The sequence below is a fragment of the Mauremys reevesii genome, linkage group 4 (genome assembly GCF_016161935.1).
Source record: "Mauremys reevesii isolate NIE-2019 linkage group 4, ASM1616193v1, whole genome shotgun sequence".
In the NCBI taxonomy this organism is placed as follows: Eukaryota; Metazoa; Chordata; order Testudines; family Geoemydidae; genus Mauremys; species Mauremys reevesii.
In genome coordinates, this window is record NC_052626.1 from 9458611 (window position 1) to 9480498 (window position 21888).

A 21888-nucleotide genomic window follows, 5' to 3' on the forward strand; every position below is an offset into this window, starting at 1 on the left:
TTTTATAAGAGTGCTCAGATTCCTTTATTCCAGAACTGAAGGCCAAGCTGCATCATGAAGTGGCTGCATTGAATCCAAAAATCTGGTCCATATCAGAAAAGTCAAATACCAATCTATGTAAACACATTTTACTAAAACCAGAGACACAATCTGCACCACCACACACCTTCCTCAAGGCAAACATTTTACCATTCTTTGAACTAGTTTAAGTGGGAAAGATTTCTAAACTTCTGAAGCTAAACCAACCAGTAGCTCATAGCAAGAGGAATTACAATGCAGTTCTATCAATGCACATCTATTTCCACTCCCCTCCCCCCTCTAAAAACTATTAACATAGGGACCAACTGAAAGTACAGGAAACAAGAGCAGAAACCTTGTTAGTGTCTAACAGTGCTGTGTAAGTATCTCTCTCCCAGATATAGCCCACCTCAATATGAATTTTAATAGTAATGCTACTGTATTATTAATTAAGCAGTTAAGTACAGCAAGTAAACTTACTTTTTTTTAAAAACAAAGCACTGGAAAAAATTGAACATTTCTGAATTTGAGATTTTTATTTATTCCACTAAGGAACAGCAGGGCAGTTTCTCAATCTCACTGGGTCTTGGAAATGTCTTTAGTGTGACCTGTGAACCAATTGGAGTAGGATTTTTACCATTGGATTTGATCTTGCATTATTAGCCAATTGGTTAATAAGACTGTTACACAAACATTTAAAAATAAAATCTTTTAAATTCATTCCTTCACAGACAACTCAATGTTTCCTATCACAATAACTTATGCTTGAAAATTAAAGCAAGGATATTTAGTGTTTGGTGGAAATACGGGAAGTTTCAGAACCATGCATACACAGGGAAAGATACCCAAATATAAAAAACAGAACTACTCTTTCTACACATGTATCCGTGAAGATATCTGCAGAGAAAATACATAAAGCTTTCAGTCCTTCAGAAGCACTTTATAGCTACAGCTGATTTATAGTTAAATGGAGTTTCAAAAGTCCAAAGTGAGCCACTATAACGTCCTGTAAACAAAAAATTCTAGGATACTAAGGACAGTCAGTAATTAAGAACTACTTGAAGAGCTATGGCTGTTCCTTAGGGAGCGCAAAGTCAAAACTGTTCAAAACCAGAGAATCATTTAATATCAATTTACACTTAATTCTTTTTAATTTCAACGTCCCAGCAAAATATACGAAAACAGTCTTTCCACAAGTATAAAGTGTGGAAACGTTTTAAAAATAGGGGAGTTGTTTGTTTTTTTTCCGAATGCAACTGTGATCATCAGATTCCATAGTTTAATCTTGGCAACAGATTCTTGTTGGAAAGAATCCTTTTGTTTTGTGGCTTTTGCATGCATTTAACTGGAACCAGGTTTGCAGAGTGTCTTCTTAAGAGCTCACCAAAACATAAATCATGCTAGAAAAGAAAAGAAAAATTTAAAATGTACTAAATTTAGATGCAATAGTTTGATTAGATAAGTTAACAGTATTATGCATTTCATTATATTATGCACAGATTCATTCCCCACTGAAAAAGAGCAGACACACACAGCTTGTGTCATTACAATAAAATACTGAGAGTTCCCCATGACTTTTTAAAATCCAGGTTAAGGCATTAAAAACGAACCCGTGCACAGAAGTGTCGTGTATATAACACTCTGGACACTGGGATCAAGTGGCAGTAACAACAGGCAGTCTTGCATAGGCTCAAACACACTATATGTATATATATTGGAAGTTTTTTTAATCATGTTTTTCCTAATCTTTTTGTATGATCGCATGAAGAAACGCTGACTGTCAAAGTCAGTCTATGCAATGTATTGGGAATAGTACTACATCCGTACATTATCACCAGCTGTTGCTTCCCACATCCCCCCTTTTTAGAGAGTCTGACTTTGTGTTTACAGCTTCTCTGTCTTCTCACCCATGATGACCATTGTACCAGCAAACTTCAATGAAACCCAAATTTTAAGACAAATGTCACTTCTTTTAAAATATTCAAATTTCACCCATATTATAATCCCAATACTTTTATAATAAAAATTAAAAGGTTGGGATTTTTGATTCTTTGGTTCAGCTGTCTTGCTAAATTATGATCCAAACTTTGGTGGGAGGGTGGGTTGTTTTTTAAAATAGATACATAGACATTACATCCCAGGCTAAGCGTCTGAAATATTTTTACACATTAAGATAAAAATGTCAGGGCATTTTGGGTTTTTTTTGGTTTGTTTTTTTAAAGAAAGTTTCATATAAATTTAAATTTTCACTCTGGGTTAAGCTCAAACAAAAAGTTTCTGACTAAGAAACTTACCCATATAGGTAGTAAAAAAATGATAGGAGGTAAAATGCTAGTTTGCACCATCCTTCCTTCTGACAATATGCTAAAATATCTGCATTCATGATGGTTGTAGGATCATAAAGACCAGGTCCACTCATCACAGGTCTGCTCATATACCTGGAAAAGACAAATTAGGTTAGCAGTTAAGTTTGGAAAAGAAAGCGATGGGAAAAGCAGGTTCCCCCACCCCAAAACACAAAATAGAAATCTGCATAAGGAACCATGCATCTTTAACTGCACTAAACATTTACTCCATCCAGCAATTAAACCATGAGAGTAAAGTCTGAGACCCCAACCTAAGGCCTTGCCTGTATGGGGATGGATCACTTCATGATTGCCTGTTCTGTTCATTCCTTCTGAAGCACCTGGCATTGAGCACTGTTGGAAAACAGGATAGTGGGCTAGATGGACCGTTGGTCCGACACAATATGGCCATTCTTATGCTCTTATGGTGGTTTTTTGCACTGTAGCTGCACTGCACCAGCACAACTTATCTCAACTTCAAATCATATTACATTATAGATGGTGCTATGCCAAGGGTGGGCACGACAACCCTTTAAAATAGAATGTAGGATCTAAGGCACCGTATTACAGGCTTATTAAAGAACTGAAAAAGTTGCAGAAGAGAGCAACATGGGAGAGAACCAAACGTAATTGGTATGGTAAAATACTTAGGAAGGCTTTGGTAACTTCAGAACCATTTAAAGCATGTACTGCAGTACTCCCATTCTTGCTCATCTAGTTGGAAAAAACATTCCTTTTAAAAAATAAAAGGAAAATAGTCTTTTTTTTACTTTTTATAACTGTAGCGTAAGATTGTCACCATTTTATCACAATGGGCCTTTATGCTTTATTGCTGAAGAAATGGGACAATTAACAAACATCGCAAAAGGACAGTAACAGTAAGTTATAATTAAGGCTACGATTTTGTTGCGGAAATCAAGGAATCCGACGGAGGTTGCAGAAATCACGGAATCCATGACTTCCAAAGACCCCTGTGACTTCAGCCCTCGTGGCTGGGAGCTGCAGGATCCCGCTGCCTCCCGCAGCGGCAGGGAGCTGTTGGGTACCCCCGCCGCCTGAGGCAGTGGACCCCCACGCTCCCGGCCACCGCTGCAGGGCGGAGGGACCATCCCACAGCTCCCCACCACTGGGGAAGGGGTAAGGGGACCCTGGAGCTGAGCCCCAACAGGTTGTGGGGGCCCCAGAGCTCCCAGCTACCCCGCAGCTGCCCACTCCCTTCCCATTTTATCATGGATATTTTTAGTAAAAGTCATGGACAAATCACAGGCAATAAAGAACAATTCACAGAAGCCCGTGACCTGTCCCTGACTCACTAAAAATATCCTTGACAAAATCTTAGCCTTAGTTATAATTAACATGAGTAGAGAGATCAATATTACCTCCAAATATGGTAAGCCAACAAAGGCATATTGAGACCCAGTGTAAGCCACTCTGCTGCACAGAGAAACATAACACAGAAGAATGCATGGATGAGGTACTCTGGAAGTACAAGCTGAAACAGAAAAATATGCATCAGAACATGTAATTAAACATCATACAGCTTGGTTTGAATTTCTATTTATAAGGTAAATTATTGGTAAAAATTCCATACTACTATATAGAGAAAAACCCTCAAATGGGCAAGTAAACTGCAGAAAGTGAAAACAGCAACTGGCAGAATACACCCTGATATTTACAGAAAAGTTTGGGTATTCATGAATATACAGAAGAAAATTTACAAGCTGGAATGCTCAGATTATGGAAGCTTTTATTACTTATTAATTGGCTACGTGCACTGTGAACAGCTTCCATGTTTTTTACAACATACCTCTGTGACATAAGAGTAGAGCACTGAAATATTTCTGCACATGCCCCACATAGAAATATCCATGGGAAAAGTAATCCCTATAACAGTTTATATGCAAGAGTTTCTTTTGTATTCTACTATTTTTGAAGCTTTGAACTTGATACACTATATATGTCCAGTATTTATTAAAACAGACTTATTACCAAAACCTTATTTCCGGTGCAAAGCTTTATTAGACAAAAGGAGCATCAACATTGTTAAGCACACCAATATGCACAAATACAAGCAATATGCTTTCTGCAATGTAGGAGGGAACAACAGTAAAATACACATACAATTTGTGGCATATTAGCCAGTTCCATTTTCCTTTGTACAAGACCTTTCAAATACCTAACACCTGCCTTCTTTTTAACATTGTGCTTTCCAGCAGAAGCGTACAGAGGTAATGCTGATTACTCTCAGATTACTGAGAGCATAAAATACCAGGTAACCCTGCTAGTGCTATTAAGAGATAAGCAGTATAGAAATATATGTAGATTAAATGTAGGTGAAATACCCTAAACTCAAGAAAACCTCATGCTCATCACAAAAGTAAAATCCTTCAAAGGCAAATATACCAGAAAGAATCGTATCACCTACTCTTTTGAATTATACAGTTCTCCCCAAAAGTTCATCCATTTATTTGAAATGCTCACAGGATAAATAACTAAAAGCTGTTTCATGTAAAATTATTCAATTGCTACTACATATTTCAATCAAGGGTTTATCATAAACTAAAGATTTACTGGTAAGTTAAATTACTAAGGAGTCTACTCTCTAAGTGAAGCACACACAAGACAACTCTTACACAAATTGGGCAAAGTCAAAGAGTATCTAGGATGACTGCCTCAGAACGTATTTTGCAGTTTTCTTTAATACTGTCTAAAAGCAGATACTTGTTTTAAACACCTAAAAAGGTCTAACTAGAAATCTATAAACTAGAAGCAAACAGACTTTTGTTCCTAATGCACATTCTAATACATTGTTTCTGTAAATGACTATTGTCAAACAAAACCAACTTACGTCAACACAAACCCAAGTCATCAACTTTCTTTACATTTGTAAAACAATTACTTTTCTTGTCCAGATCACTCTTGTATACTCACCATATGTAACTTTTAGATGTTATTCCAATTATTTAAGCTAAAAAAAAGTTTGACCACCAAGCAAGACCTGTTTGCTACACCTGAAATCTACAAAAATTAAGACTAACCATATGTCTCAAAGCATCTATTTCCCTTCCATCTAGGTTTGTGTGTTCTGCCCCCACACCAGAGTATCAGACTGCCTTTTAAGTATTTAAAACTATGTTATCTTTCTTCATTTCCAGCCTACGCAAGAACTAACTTGATTAGTTCACAGGTTACTATGCATTTTTCCCTAAAGGCTAGGAAGGAAGAAATATTTTTAAATACTCAAGAGAAGCTTGGATACTGTTGTGGTGGGGGCACATACAGAGATGGAGATGCTAAGCATTATGTGAACCAAAAATGGTACTCTAGAGAAGTATTTACCTTTCATGACTAAAAATGTTCTCCCCTAGAATTTAAATTTCAAGACAATGGATCATGTCGCTTCATGTATTTGTAAAGCACCATGTGCATTTACCATACTCTTCAAAGAGTAACGATCGCAAATTCTGTTTTTCATGACTAATCTAACTCCACTAGCATAGTAAATACCACGATCAAGATTTTCAGTTTACACAAAGCTATCATATAACACCTCATGCATTAGGTTAATAAAATATTTGCTTTGAACATGCACATTATAACAGCCTTTTATTAAATTTGTGATAAGATCATAATGCATTAATGTAATGAGTATTTGCCTTCCCCCATACTGTTGCAGAAATGACTGTAAAACAGACTGAGTTGGGGAAACTGTTAGATGCACAGCTATTCAGGTACCACTTTCCAAGATGCAATCTTCTCCATAACATCTTCTTTCTCCACTCACCCACCCTCAAGCTGCAAAGCTTTCTGGCTGTCTAAGACACATACTTTTTCAGCTTTGAATTCAGTCTCCATTGGTGTGATTCTACTTAATTCTGCAGAACACCATGATTTACAGTGCCGCCTTCCTGTGTTTTTATCTCAATCTGCCCACTCCAAGTCAAAATGAAAGGGATGGTGAATGGGCACAGACATACTGCGTTACTGAAAATACAGACTTTCTAATAAAAAGCCTTAATATTATTTGTCTGTCAAAGACACAAGCAAGCTAAAAGTGCTTGAGGCACAGCATTAACAAATAAGAATATAATTAAGAGTTGTATCCAAGAGAGTACACAGTATTCTGAAAGAACACTGGGGATATCCTTGGGAAGCCGACCTCCACCCCGGAAACTGTAAGGCCAGATCAGAATTAAACCCCCACCTTTTTTTTTTTTTTTTAAAACAAACTAGTCTCCTAGATTCTGAACATCAGATAGTTCAGTGAACCTGGCTTGAGAGATGATGCCATTTATTGTACATCTTCAGTTGCTGTAACTACTCAATAGATTTTAGGCATATAACAGTTTTCCCCACTTCACTGGGTAAGCAAGCAAACTTATTTTGCACAAAATATGAAAGTTCATGAAGTTATTATAAACCTGAACAGACAACAGGCAGATGAGCAAGCACACTGAACAAAACATCTTAATAGTAATACAAATGTTCCTAACAAAATGAAAGTAAAAGTGGGATTAAAACATTAAACTAAAAAGCAGTACACACCTTTAATGCAATTTTGACTCTTTTAATCTTTTTGACCTTTTCAACTGTCTTTGTGCCGAAAATGTAAAAAGCAGATTGAAAGAATGTTAGTAGGACAGCTGACAAGATCATCAGCAGATTAATAATAGTCAGAATATTCAAGATTGAAAGTAAAGAAGAATCAGATAAAGAATTCTATCTAGAAGTTCTATCAAATATACTAGACATTACCAGCAGAACAGAATTTTTAATGGCCTTTTTGATTAAATCAAGATAATAGCAACAAAAATTATTTATAAATTTATGCAAAGAGGAATTATTTATCATGTAACTTACAGGATTGAGTGTATTACATTGGTCTATGGGATTCTTGTAATCAGTCTTCAGCTCATCAAATGCTATAATCTAGAATAAAATTGGAACAGTTAGGAGTCTTCAATTAAAAATCAATAAAAAACATCTCACCACAAAATATCATTTATTGGTACAGAGCCATAAGTGCTACAAACACAATCTTAGTAAGGTCGTTTTACTCATGTAAAAGAAATAATTCCATAAACTAAATCACCTAGAGCAACAAAGTATTTGAAACAGGTCTGCTTCGGTTTAAAAAACATTCAAGTACATATAGATTAGCTTCAGATTATTCTAGACGTTTTATATACTCACAATGCTCTGGCATTACATCTTTGCATTTCATTCCCTCATTCCCTTTTCCCCCTACCATGCAGAGGAGTTATATAGTGTCATTGCAAATAGAATTCAGTCCCACAGAATATATCCATGGTGCATAAAAAAAACCAGGAGGTTGCACACGTGACACACTTCCTCTGTGCGGAGTGCTTGTCACTAATGCCAGCCAGTTAATTAAAAGGAAGTGATCGGAGTCTTTGAAGAGGCTGAATGGATGTGTTATCTTCAGGGTCAGAGTGTGAGATGGCAGGCAAGGGAGATATATTCAGGAAAAAGTCAAGAACATCTTTTTAATGACAGAACTTTTACCCATACACTGATGCTTAGGAAAAGGTGAACGTGCCAGGGTGAAATAGAGTCAAACCCATTTTTTGTAAAATGGATATCATGGCACCAAACAAGACCAAACAGGTAATTTATAAACAAAAAAGCAAGAACCATAGAAAAATAAGTATGAGAACCAAAACATCATGTAATCAGTACTATCAGTATCCTTTATATTCAATGTAAACTAGAACATGTCTACATAGCATCCTTTAAGTTACAATAAAAAGCTTATTAAATAACTACAAAGCAAAAATTGAAACTGAACAAATCTGAATATATTATATACGCACACACACTATTCATGCTGGGGGAGAAGCACTTAACACACATTTTAATTTATTTCCTCCCTCAGATCCAATAGTACTTCCTGGTTTGCTTAAAGCTGCCTGAGAATGTATCTTTGTGGCATCACTTGGATTACATGAGACTTCTGGTAACAGGGATGTCCCACAATGATGCATCCTGGGACAGATTCAGCAAACCAAGAAGTTGCACTGGATTAATGGAGAAGAAAATTATAAAATATTGGTTAAAATACTCAGAGAAAAAATCATCAGTTTATCTGGTACACATCTAAATAGGTATCTTAGCAACTGCAAGGACCAAAACTTTTTTCTTTAAAAAAAAAAATTAAATTCTGCTGATATTAATGGCTTGGTCCTCCAAGCTCATCAAGGAAAATATCATCTTCAAAAAATCCACTCATTCACTTATGAAGTTCATTCCTAAAGATGATCTCCTATCAGTGCTTCTCTCCAAGAGCAGGCATCTCATAGCCACTTGAAACTAGGTTTCCACCATTAGTCTTTTCCCCTCTGTGGCAATAGAAAATCCAAGACCTCAAATAATAAGTAATATTTACTCAGGATTTGCATTTTAAAAGGTAGCAAACCACGGGGGGAAAAAAACTCACTTTTTCCATTAATTACAAAACTTTATTTGACTTGAGACTGAAACATTTTAAACACGTATTCCTTCAAATAAAACACCAATATTTAAAAATATAAGACGCCCACATTTTCAACAAAAATGTTTAATAAAACAAACCCAGTTTGCATTAGCCTTTGAAAATTCTACTCATCCACAGGTGAATATTGTCAGTTTTGCATCATTAAAGTAATGATGAGCAAGCAGATTATGTATCTGGACTGGTGAGTTTTCAGGACAATTTTGCAAAGCTGGTTTACACCAACAGGAAGTTACTAAACATATCTAATCAATTATTTTACACATACTATTTCAAATATACACAAAATAGGGCACTATTCCTCAAACCAATAATCCCTAAGCACATCCAGCCATGGCCAAAGGTCACATGCAACTGGGTGCAATTCTGCATGGTGCAGAGTTGGGCGGGGGAGGGGAGGGACACGGTTAGCAATGGTGGAGTGGTGAAATCTCTGCCCCCACCCCATGTGCACATAGGTGGGATGGAGCTGGCTCTCTGTGGGAGTAGCAATGGGGCAGAGGGAAGGTGATTAGATCTCTGCCCACACTCCTGTGAATACAGGGAGATGTACAGATGGCTGGGGAGGGGAGTTGGATTTCTGCCCCCATCCCTGTGAGCCCATGGGGATGTAGAGAGGGCTCTGGGACATCAGAAATAGGGGCAGGTCAATCTCTGTCCCCACCCCTAGCAGTGAAGAGGGTGGAGATGGGGGGGGCTCAATGAAGGTTACATCTCTGCCCCCACTCCTGAGTGCGGGGGGGGATGGGCGGAGGTGAAATGGCTCGGGGATGGGTGGGCAGCAATGTGGGGGTGGGTTGATCTCTGCCCCCATTCCTGTGAATGCGGGGGGGTGGGAGATGCCTCGGAGAAATAAGAATGTGGGGCCATTACATCTCTGCTCCCACCCTATGAATGTGAGAGGGGAGATGGCTGGGGGGACGGGACACAACAACAGGGGAGCGGTTAGATCTCTGCCCCTCCCACCCCTGTGAGCGTGGGGGGGGCAGCAACAGGGGGCGGTAAGATCTGCCCCCCACCCCTGTGAGGGCGGGGGATGGCTGGGGGAGCAGCAATAGGGGGCGGTTAGATCTGCCCCCCACCCCTGTGAGCGCGGGGGATGGCTCGGGGGGGGCAGCAATAGGGGGCGGTTAGATCTGCCCCCCCACCCCTGTGAGCGCGGGGGATGGCTGGGGGGGGCAGCAATAGGGGGCGGTTAGATCTGCCCCCCACCCCTGTGAGCGCGGGGGATGGCTGGGGGAGCAGCAATAGGGGGCGGTTAGATCTGCCCCCCACCCCTGTGAGCGCGGGGGATGGCTAGATCTGCCCCCCACCCCTGTGAGCGCGGGTCTGGAGGCGGCGGGGGGGGCGCTGTGCAGCTCGCTCTCTCTCTCTCTCTCTCACACACACACACACACCGGGGCCGGGAAGCGCCCCGGCCACAACGGGAGGCAACAAACGGTGCCCGGGCTCCCCGCGGGCAGGGGCTGAGCCGCGCCCCGCCCCGCCCCCGCTCCGGGCGCCCCGGCCCGGCACTCACATGCCAGATGGCGAAGAAGATGAGGGCGGCGGTGAGCAGCAGCGCCAGCATGTAGCAGAAGGCGGCGAAGGTGAAGGCCATGGCGGCGAGAGCGGGCCGCGCGGCCAGCGGGGCAGCAGGCGCGCGGGGGATGCCGGGCCGGATCGCGGCCGAGGCCGGGCCCGGGGATGCAGCGGCGCAGGCGCACTGAGGAACCGCCGGCACCGCCCCTGCTCTTTCGTCCCGCCGTCTGAGCAAAGCGCGCTCCACAGCGACCCCTGGCGGAGCCCGCCTGCGCGGGGCATCCCTGTCTGCCCCCTGCAGGGATATGAGGGGCACAGTCCCCCCACTCCACCCAGGGACATCAGCCCCCAGCCCCCTGCAGGGATATAGGGGGCACAGGCCCCCCACTCCACCCAGGGACATCAGCCCCCAGCCCCCTGCAGGGATATAGGGGGCACAGTCCCCCCACTCCATGCAGGGACATCAGCCCCCAGCCCCCTGCAGGGATATAGGGGGCACAGTCCCCCCACTCCATGCAGGGACATCAGCACCCAGCCCCCTGCAGGGATATAGGGGGCACAGTCCCCCCACTCCATGCAGGGACATCAGCCCCCAGCCCCCTGCAGGGATATAGGGGGCACAGGCCCCCCACTCCACCCAGGGACATCAGCCCCCAGCCCCCTACAGGGATATAGGGGGCACAGGCCCCCCACTCCACCCAGGGACATCAGCACCCAGCCCCCTGCAGGGATATAGGGGGCATAGTCTCCCCACTCCACCCAGGGACATCAGCCCCCAGCCCCCTGCAGGGATATAGGGGGCACAGTCCCCCCACTCCATGCAGGGACATCAGCACCCAGCCCCCTGCAGGGATATAGGGGGCACAGTCCCCCCACTCCACCCAGGGACATCATCCCCCAGCCCCCTAAAGGGATATAGGGGGCACAGTCCCCCCACTCCACCCAGGGACATCAGCTCCCAGCCCCCTGCAGGGATATAGGGGGCACAGTCCCCCCACTCCACCCAGGGACATCAGCCCCCAGCCCCCTGCAGGGATATAGGGGGCACAGTCCCCCCACTCCACCCAGGGACATCAGCCCCCAGCCCCCTGCAGGGATATAGGGGGCACAGTCCCCCCACTCCACCCAGGGACATCAGCACCCAGCCCTATGGGGGGGCACAGCCCCACCCCACCTAGGGGCATCCTCACCCACTCCCTTGCAGAAATGTGAGGGGCACAACCCCCTGCCTGGGACATCCTCACCCAGCCATCTCAGAGACATGGAGGGACACTTCCCACATGTTGCCCCTCTGTGCCTCAGCTTCCTCCTCTGTAACATGGGGAGAGTGCCCTCAGCCCTGGTACACCACCCCTCTGGGACCACTGCACCCCTTTAGTTCTCCTCCCTGGCTAGTTTCTGGGCCTCAGCTTCTTTGGCTTTCAGCTCTAGGGCCTGCTGATGTGCTAACGTCTCAGCTTATTTCCGGGCCTCGGTTTCTCTCTCATTGTCCTTTATCTCCAGATCCTTCATTCTCCACTGACTCTCATAGTCTCTCTCTTTTTCTGCTACTTGCAGTCTGTTCGCCACTTTGTCTAAGGAAAGTGGACATGCACCAGCCTTTGTAATCTGAGCAGATTCCACGAGCACGTTAGACAGATTCACTGGTAAGGATAAAACATTGAAATAAGTTTATTAAATACAGAAAGATAGATGTTAAGTGATTGTAAGGGTTAGGCACAGAGGTCAAAGTTGGTTACATAAGAAATAAAAATAGAATCAATCTAAATTCTGACTTTAACAGAGTAAACAAGATTTCAATCAAACAGCTTTTCTCATCCCACTGGATGTTCCAGGCAACGTACAGTTCTTATTACACAGGCTGAATTCCCTCTCAGCCTAGGACCAATCTCCCCAATTCAAAATCTTTGTCTTTCAGACAATCCTCCAGGTGTTGAGATGGGGGAGGAGAGAGGCCAAGTGGTGATGTCACTGTCCCTCTTTTATACTTTCCTCCAGCTGCTAGAAAATCCTTGCTGGGTCACATGAGTTAGGCTGCCTCCATCACGTACATGCCCTCTAAGGAGGCTCTGGGATGGCCATTGGGAGCATGGGACATCAACACCTTAATGGGACATCAACACCTGTCTGGCCAATCTAGATATAAATCTGTCTTGTTAGTTGTTCCTTTGTTGTTGAAAAGCTAGCGGTGGGCATTTCCCATTTACCACATATTTCAGTAACAAATATATAGCAATACTTCATAACTTCACATACAATGACAGTACAGACAATTCAACAGGATATTAGTGTTCAACAGATCAAGACTGTTTAAATGATACCTCACAAGGCATGCATTGTACAAAGCATGTCATAATCATATTACAGTAGGGAATTTGGGGGATCCAGGGTGCCATTTTGAGGTACAGAGAGTCTCAACCTCCCATCTGCCCTCTATAGTAGGTGATAGTCCCCCCTTCATCTTTTCTAGAAGGAGGAGATTGGTCTGTGGTACAGATATCAACAGATGAGAGTTTTATTCTCGAGCTGGCAATGATTTAACGACATTGCCGTGGAATTAATCCATCTGTGCCTCAGTTTCTCCATCTGTCAAATGGGGGGCCGAACAGGAAAATTGTGAGATGTAATTAGCAAATTTTTGTAAAACGTTGTGTAATCCCCAGATGAAAGATGCTATCAGAGTGCAAAATGTCATTATACTGCCCACGATTTGGTTGTAATGGCTCAGAGAAAAATTGCAATACACGTGTTGAGACTGATACAGACTTTAAGTTAGGACCCCCTCCACCATCACCTGCATCATCAGCAGGGTTTCAGCCTTGGGACTTTTAAGCACAAGGATCCACCCCTTTTTTAGATGGTAGCAATAGTAAGCTATTATCTTCTAAGGGACCAGCCACTTGAGGGGGACAAAACACACTTTGCCAGTGTGTTTAATTTACAAGATGCTTTTAACATAATTAAAACCCACTCCTCTCCAATTCTGTTTTTAATTTTATTTAGTATCAAAGTGGCATTTACAAAGCTGCTGGCTTTGTATCCCTGAAGGCTACAGCCCAAAGCTGGCCACAGAATGCATCAAGGGAAGCAACAGTTTTAAGCTTATCCACACAGCAAGCAATGCCTGCGGACATTGATTGGCCTGGCTGCTGAGACTAGCATGTAGTCCCTTGTCTAGAACTAACATCCCATACTAAATCCAAGCAGGATGCACTTTGAGCTTAATCCTCTACCACTGAAGTCAAAAGGAGTTTTGCCCTTGACTTCAGTGGGAGCAGGAGCAGATCCTTTGACCTATATATTTTTTAAAATCCTCCTACAAAGGAGCATATGGTGTGTATGATTTAGAGCTATGCATAATTTTGTATGACAGACAAAACAGTCTGCTCTGCTTTGCTTTCTCTTAAAATGGAGCTCTGGCCTGCATTTTTCACACACAACCTTTATTTCCTTAATTTTTGAAATGAAGATTATTCATTGACTCCTGTATTTAATTTTTCTAAAATAATTTACATAAAACCATTTTGTAAGCACAGTGAGACTCCAAGACAGGAATGGGCAAACTTTTTGGCCCTAGGGCCACATCGGGTACAGAAATTGTATAAAGGGCCGGGTAGGGAAGACTGGGGGAGGCTTTGCCTCCCTAAACAGCAAGGCGTGGCCTGGCCTCTGCCCCCCACCCCGACTGCCCCCTGGGACTCCCGCATCCTATCCAAAACACCCCTGCTCTCTGCCCCCTAATCATCCCTGCGGGACACTCATCCCCTATCCAATCCCTGCTGCTCCTTACTCCCTGACTACCACCAGGACCCATGCCCCTTATCCAACCCTCCCTGCTCTCCCCGCCCCACATTACCTGTGGTGTGGAGAAAAGGGGGGCTCAGTCCTTTCCCTGTGTGTTTCCCCTGCTCGTTTGGCTGCTCTCCCTGGCAGTCGGGCAGGGCTCGCTCCCTGACTGGGATGGGCTGCTGGGGACAGGGGCCAAGCATGCTGGGGATGGAGGGGGGCCCTGGCTTGCTCTGCCCCTGTCCCTGGCAGCAGGGTCCAGGCTCCTTGACCGCCCCCCTGCAGGCTCCCCAGAACTCCTCCTGCTCCCCACCCCGTGACCACACCACCCTGGAGCACCAGGTCTGGCGATGCTATAGCTGTGCAGTCCGGCCGGAGCTGCAGCCACGCTGCCCGGGCACTGGGGGGAGCTGTGACTGAAAGGGAGGGAAGGGAGCAGAAGGGAGGGCCAAGGGCTAGCCTCCTCCCCGCTCATTGTGCTGCCGGGGAGGTGGGCTGGCTCCTCCGCAAGCCTGTCCTGACACCGCTCCCTGGCAGGAGCTCAGAGGCCAAAGGGAAGGGTCCTGGGGGCCGGATGTGGCCCACGGGCCATAGTTTTCCCCCCTCTGCTCCAAGAGGGCATGTAACACAACTGGACACAAAACTGAGCAAAGTGAAACTGACAAGTAAGAAAAACATCAACAACATCGTTACATTTTGAGCACAGAATTTAGCCTAAAGTTCTAAGTTAGATAACAAAAACCCAGTTCTTGTTGAATAAACGCAAGGCTGAGACATGGAAGACAGACATACACTGAAAATAAATACAGTGACACAGCAGATAAGATCTTATAAGATTAGCATCCCGTGGCTGGAAAAGGGTAAGATGGATAAGAGGCCAGTTAAGAACTATGAAGGACTCTGAGGAAAAGTTTTGCACAATCCAAAAATCAATATAATTTGGGATTTACTCAAAGGAAACAGCAACTACAAGAGGATGAGAAAACAAATAGTTTGAGGGGAACTTCAGATGTTTTCCTGCTATATCAATCATATGCAAGTAATTTCAATTAAAAAAAGTGTCATTTAATAAAGCAGAAGCCTGGCTAGCAGCTTCACAATAATTCTTCGACAAATATAGCCAGTAGCAACACTTTCCATCAAATCAAGAACAAGATCTGAATAATAAATGTAATAATAATACTTGCATTTACATTGCACCTTCTGTCTGAGGCTCCCCAGATAATTTTGCCAAAATGACTTAACCATCACAATACCACTGTATGTAACCCAGTAGGCGTCAGCATAACACATTATAAAAACTTTATCATGCCTGCATCCCTTGCTAGGGGGAGACACTAGGATGAGCGTCACTAGTGACGAGGAGGAAGGTGATGGTGAAGATGAAGGCTAGTACTAACACTTCAGGTTTTTCCACAAGGCCCAGGGTAAGTAATGCAAATACTATGAGTTCCTTATTAGTCTCACTGTCCTTTACCAGACTGCAGTGTGGGTATTGTTAGTTCAGGTAATAAAGATAAATTATTCTAGAATGAGCTCCGGGTAGTAGGTACTTGGTTAAAGTAACCCATAACTAGAGATCAGGAGTGGGACTCAGGTGATGTGGAAACTGGATGGAAAAAAAAATCAGTAAAAACTGAGCATGTGTGTGCGTGCGTGTGAGTGTGAGAGAACACCATTCTGGTGGTGCAAGGATTGATGAAGGGTGTGGGGGTAGGGGGGATAGAAAGGGTGAGGTGAGGTGAGAAAGGGATAGGAAGTAAGAGATATGCCTCACTCACTGCTCAGAATATTGATATATGTACTTGATGGCTTTTAGGGTGGCAGGAGGAGTATTTTTTTGCTTAGGGAATATCACTTGTATTAATGGCTGACAGCACATTTGTGTGAGAGCCCCTTCTTGAAATACTGGCAATCCATCACTACCATTCTCTGTAGCAGTGTGTCTGGTTGCCTGTGTGTGCTTGGGCATCCAGTAACTCATTGCACGTGTGGCTTATGTCATGCTGCCATGTTCCTTGGTTAGGCATCAATCTCTGTCAGCATATCAGACTCATGCCCCTTACTTCTGCTGGGAGCGTAATCACTGTGGCCTACCATGAGCTGTCAGGCGGGTACAAACATACCAGCAAAGCCATTTGATTGACCTCCTCCCTGTTCCAAACTGCTCACGCCTGCCAGCTGGAGGGTTCATTCCCATCAGAAGAGGCAACAGGAGGTGAAGCAACAGTGGATGCATGCAGGACTAGCGTATGTGATGATATAGGGGAATAAGAAGTTTTAGGTCTGCCTTTCATTGACCTAACTGGCAGTGTCTACACTTAAATTTCACTTCCACCGACAAGTGCCCCACTACACCTACTTAAAAGCTCCACCTCCACAAGTGGCATAGGACCAAGGTGAATGTCATGTCAGCGTAGATGCTGTGTTGCTTATGTTGACGGCTACAGGCTTTCAAGTAGCTGTCCCCAGGGCCAGCTCCAGGCACCAGCTTAGCAAGCAGGTGCTTAGGGTGGCCACGCTGGAGAGGGGCGGCACATCCAGCTATTCGGCGGAGGGTCCCTCACTCCCGCTCAGAGCAAAGGACCAGCCACTGAATTGCCGCAGATTGCAGTCGAGGCTTTTTTTTTTTTGGTTGCTTGGGGTGGCAAAACCCCTGGAGCTGTCCCTGGCTGTCCCTCAATGCCCCACACTGACAGTACAATCAACGCAAGCACACCTGGTAAGGATGCACACCACCAACTCAAGGAGCAAAGTGTAGACATGCACAAGTGATGTAATTAGTGTGGTGGCTACATGCCGACGTAAGTTAGGTCAACTTAATTTTGTAATTGAGACAGGGCTTAAACTGGAGATGAGAAGCAGCAGCATAGCCTCTCTAGGGCAAAGATATAAAGGAAATGTTGTGTATTTACCTTATTTAGAGCAAAGAACACCGGGCCATCAAGACCATTATTAGCTACAGCTTTATTCAGTATGTCCATCCCTCAGTGAAACAAATCCTGCAATATTAGTGATTGCTTGAGACGGTAACCCTACAATGTTATTCAGAAAGGAAATCTCCCAAGTCCTGTTGAGAGACATGCTGTTATCACCTTCAAGCTCTCAGTCAGTACACAGCCTATATCACTCCCCGTGACTGATGATATACAAGAGATCAGAGTAGATGATAAGACAAGAAGGGACCACTCTAAGTTCTATGACTTTATGATAACAGATGTTGGTATTTTTGGATTAGGTGTATCCCCCATCTTAGCCTAAACATGAAGGGGAAAAGAAGGAGGAAGTATTTATTTTACATAAGCAATAGTGTTGCTAATGTTATTGCTGGCATTTACAATAAAATGCATGTGCAATACAGATATGCAATACATACAGTAGGGACTGTTAATATACTGAATTTATATTTATTATTATTATTGCTGCTTCAAAAGAATGTGTTTCATCAGCTTTAATACTTGCACACATTTGTGGAAGTCACTAAAATTTAATTATTTTGCAAGGAAAACTGGAAGTAAACCAACTGCAATGTTATATCACTAGGATCTGTTCAATGAAAGATTACTTACAGTCAGGATTATCTTTCTAGGACAATAGAAAAAACATTTTCAAGAATAGTTCTAGGGGCAATGGTCAATCAATGCTCATTTCATTTATATATGTCACTTCTCAGATCACCCAACAATTGACACTAATTTCTCAGAAATTTCCATGTATATACTTCATATACACACACTAAACAAATGTTTAAGGATCACACCATGGAGTCTGGGAGGAGGCATATAAGCTTTAATGCATTATCCTTTTACTTATAGATACATGGATTTTAATCCTAGTTTGAATCCCAAGTGAAAATGTCACTGTTAGTTGATTTCATTGTAAATCCCTAGAAAGCATCTGTCCACATCAGAAAATAATATAATCAGGCATAAGTCAGCGTGTTTCATAGTCTGATCTTAAGGGAGGTTTACCCCAGCACTGGTATGGCAAGCCTGTTGCAGCTCATGACTGTAGTATATTGGCAAAGGGGGGGGAAGGGGAGATGAGATCACATAGCACTTCCTCTGAATTACACCTAGGCAATACTCACTTTCATAAGCACCAAATCTATCCAACAACATAGAATTGGAAAATGTTATGCTATACTTTGAAGACACGAAATGGCACCTGAGTTTTCAAATATTACTGCCAAGTATTTTCTCTCAAGCATTAGTTTGTCGTATGTGACATTTCACCCATTTGCTGCTGTACTATGGATCTGCCACACAGTGTGTTTTTAAATTCTAGTACCTATGAATGAGACAAACCTCTTTTTTTTATTTAATTGGTTTTAAAAGCACAAGAGAAAATTTTAATAGCATGCTATGATCAAAAAGAAAGAGAAGTCCAATAGTAAAACAGATATACAGAAAAAAGTAGACAAATGAATAAGATGTTCTACACATGTTCATCATGTCAAAGATTGACAAAAATGTCCCATTTACCAAGTACCTTGAAGTTATTCCACCTAACAGTCACTTCAATCAATCCCACGTTCCAGTTTCTGGTGATACGAGGAATACAAGAACAGTTCCCTTTGATGTAACTGGTTCCTAGCTTGTAGAAATGCACAAATTAACCATTTTTCTTGAGCATCAATCCAATATCCCCAAAATAATGAAGAGCCCAGGTAAAGATATTGCGTGAAAACCTGATTCTGTTGAAATATACAGTAAAATTCCCATGGACTTCAGTAGGGTTTGGATTTCACCACTGAGTCTAAATACTTCTATACAGGTTAGTAGAGAACACTCTTCCACATACCTTATGAGTCTGGAAAATCCACAGCAGGAACAATAGGAAAAATCTTTGATCAGAATTACTCTATTTATATTTACTATTTAAGGACATTAATACTCTCATGCTGGGTAGACAATTGGATGGAAAGTTTCCTAGACATGACATCACACTAACTTTTTGTTTTTTCTTCAAATTTGCTAGGATTCTTTCAAGGTTGGTCAAATAGCTCAACTAGATGAGTTCCTATTTATAATATGCCATGGTGTGTCTGGCCACGGAAGCCAGTTAATGGTGTAAATTCTTTATGTGAAGAAAAAAAGTTCCCCCAAAGCCCAAGAATCACTTGTAAAAATCCATTGCTAAATGTATCGCAACAGCAGGCAATCTTTGGATAGGGGATCTAGTTATGGCCTCAATCCTTCCAATACTTAGTATTTCAATCAATTTTCTTTGAATAGACTGGGGTAGCTACATACCCTGTCTAGCAGTCTAATAAGAGGGCTTGTTGTCTTGCTATATAGAGCTCTTTTTTGTGGATACCTGTAAATTTAAGGCTGTGTGTGTAATGTGACTATGTGGCTGTGCAAAGGGCCCAATAATTGCTATTTAAAGTCAATGACCATTTTGAAAATGCCACTAATTCTAACTCGTTAGATTAGAGAAAGATTTCAAATTGTGAACCAAATGTAGATTGATGCAGCAACATCAGCATGAATCTACAGATATTAGCACTGTTGGTTCTAGCTTGGTATGAACCACCTCCATTCTTCTCAAGGTGGTAGTAACTCTGATCCCTAATTCCATTTTAAATGTCATTTAACTAAAATTGTTTGAACTAAACATTTAAGTCATCACTTCACTATTTCACTGGTGACTGTTTCAGCAGAAACACACACTTACCCATGACTACTAGATGCAGTTGAAGATATTGGGGCAGGGCACTATGGAATGCTAGTTACTGGGATGGAGAATTAGAAATTCAAGCATCCTCCTCAAAATAGGTCACCACTGCCTCTGCCCAAAAGGAGGGATGAAAGGGGAAATGCAGCCCCTTCCCAGTGCCAAAATCCTCAGCTGACCTCGGAGACCCAATATTCCAACCACTTCCCCTGCCACCCCAGGAACTAAAAATCCCAACCCAACTGTCACCTTCAGTCCCCACCCGCCCCCCAGCAACTCTTACAAGGCAATTATGTACCTTCTGTACAAAAATCAGCAGCACATTGAAAACTGAAAGTTTGTGGGCAAAGGACCTTGGGTTGACATCTTAAGCAAAGAGAAAATGCGTCTAAGTCCCTTACACCTCTTTGAAAATCTCAACCATTGAATTTAACATCAAAATAAGTAACATGAGGGATACTGTACTGATTGGGCTGAGCTGGATTGGGGGTAGAAAAATGAGGGAGGAGAAGGTAGAAGGAAGAGGAGTGCAGCATAGTTCTAGAGCTTCTGCCTTGTATGTTAGGTTTAAGGAACAAGCTAGCTGTAGGGAGAATAGCCCAATGGTTAGTGTCCTAAGTTAGGACTCAGGTAAGCTGGGTTTGATTCCCTGCTCTACCTTCCTGCATGATCTTGGGCAAGTCACTTGGGGTCACATTTTTAAAGGTATTTAGATGCCTAAAGAGGCAGATACCCAGCAGCACTTACACATCCAATTCCTGTTGATTTCAAAATGAAAATCCTACTAGGTTCCTAAATACCTTTAAAAATCTGGCCCTCGGTCTCTCTGTGGTTCAGTTCCCCACCTGTAAAATGGGGGTAAGAGCACTTCTGTAGCTCACAGAGGCATTGTGAGGGTAAATACATCATAGATTGTAAGCTACTGTGGTGAGAGGGCCTCGAAAGATCTAAACTAGATAGAATGTGCTGCATAGAAGACGCATATACTTGACTGTTCCTCCACAAACCTAGCTGGCAGTTTGCGTTGCATTTCTGAGGCAAACAATTGCACACTCACAGTTAAGGGCAGAGTACATGTCAATATCTTTAAGGGATCCCTTGAGCTAGCCAGTCCTCCTAGTTGAATTAATCACATTCACAAATCAAGGCAGGATTTGTGGATATCAGAGCAGATGGCACAGCATGGGGGAGCAGGGCAGGCATGTTTTCCTTCCAGTTATCCATTATTATTTAATACATAACCAGTTGGAAAATCCTAAATCTTTATAAGGAGGATGCATAAAAGGATCACTCCTGCCCTACTCAGATTGATTGTATTGGAGCTCCCTTCCGACAGGCGGGCAGCTGGGTCCCCTTTATCTCCTGACCCCCTTGCACAAACAATTGCTGATGTATCCTCTTTTCCACCCCCCCTTCCTATTTCTCCATCCTCTTTTCCACCACCCCCTTCCTATTTCTCCACTGCTGAGAATGTTACAGCACATGTTGCTCTGCAGCAGGGTTTCAGTGTAGCTTAGCTAAGTGCCAGGAGAACAGAGAAGCCAGACTCCTGGAGCTAGCTGCCTTATGGGCCATCACAGCAGCAGGGATGGATAGTAGGTTCCTGCCAGAAAACCCCCATGCTGCTTTTACCCACACGAGCAGAACTACATTTGCAGTGAGAGGGGGGCTGACTACCATGTACCTATCCCAAACATCCACATCTCTTCTGCCCGCACCCTCTGCGCTATTCTAGCTTCCTGCTGAGGAATGCTTGTTTAGTACAGCTAAACTATTAGAGCAGTCAGATTAGGTAGAGTATAATCTCACTGAGGATTAGTTAATTTAGGTAGGAGACATCTCTGCAACATGAACTGTGAAAATTACCTAACTGAAAGGATGTTTGAGGTTCCCAAAAGAGTGGCATGTTACAAAATGGTGGTGGGGAAATAATCAAGAAGTGAAAGAGGCTGATAAATCTCACCTATTTTGTAAATCTACTCTTGAAAAAAGTGTTTGCTTCAATTCCTGAGTAGCTGTCTGGAGCCT

At 43.0% G+C, this 21888-nt stretch overlaps 1 protein-coding gene across 1 annotated transcript; it reads right to left on the reverse strand.

Moving 5' to 3' along the window:
• CNIH1 (cornichon family AMPA receptor auxiliary protein 1) lies at nt 1-10599 on the reverse strand. Its single transcript, XM_039538637.1, has 5 exons — nt 10394-10599; nt 7224-7292; nt 3743-3855; nt 2313-2456; nt 1-1418 (listed from the first exon to the last, which is right to left on the reverse strand). The coding sequence occupies exons 1-5, from the start codon at nt 10472-10474 to the stop codon at nt 1391-1393; spliced, it is 435 nt and encodes a 144-aa protein (XP_039394571.1). The 5' UTR covers nt 10475-10599; the 3' UTR covers nt 1-1390.
• Between the last annotated feature and the right edge of the window lie 11289 nt (nt 10600-21888).

Bases quoted from the DNA above. Each gene is read 5' to 3' on its own strand.
- CNIH1 (XM_039538637.1), bottom strand. From the start codon at position 10,474: ATGGCCTTCACCTTCGCCGCCTTCTGCTACATGCTGGCGCTGCTGCTC. The intron at 3,856-7,223 runs GTAAGTTACATG...TTTCTGTTTCAG, and splicing joins AATGTAATACACTCAATCCT to CTTGTACTTCCAGAGTACCT. The intron at 1,419-2,312 runs GTAAGTTTCTTA...TTTCTTTTCTAG, and splicing joins TTTTTTTACTACCTATATGG to CATGATTTATGTTTTGGTGA.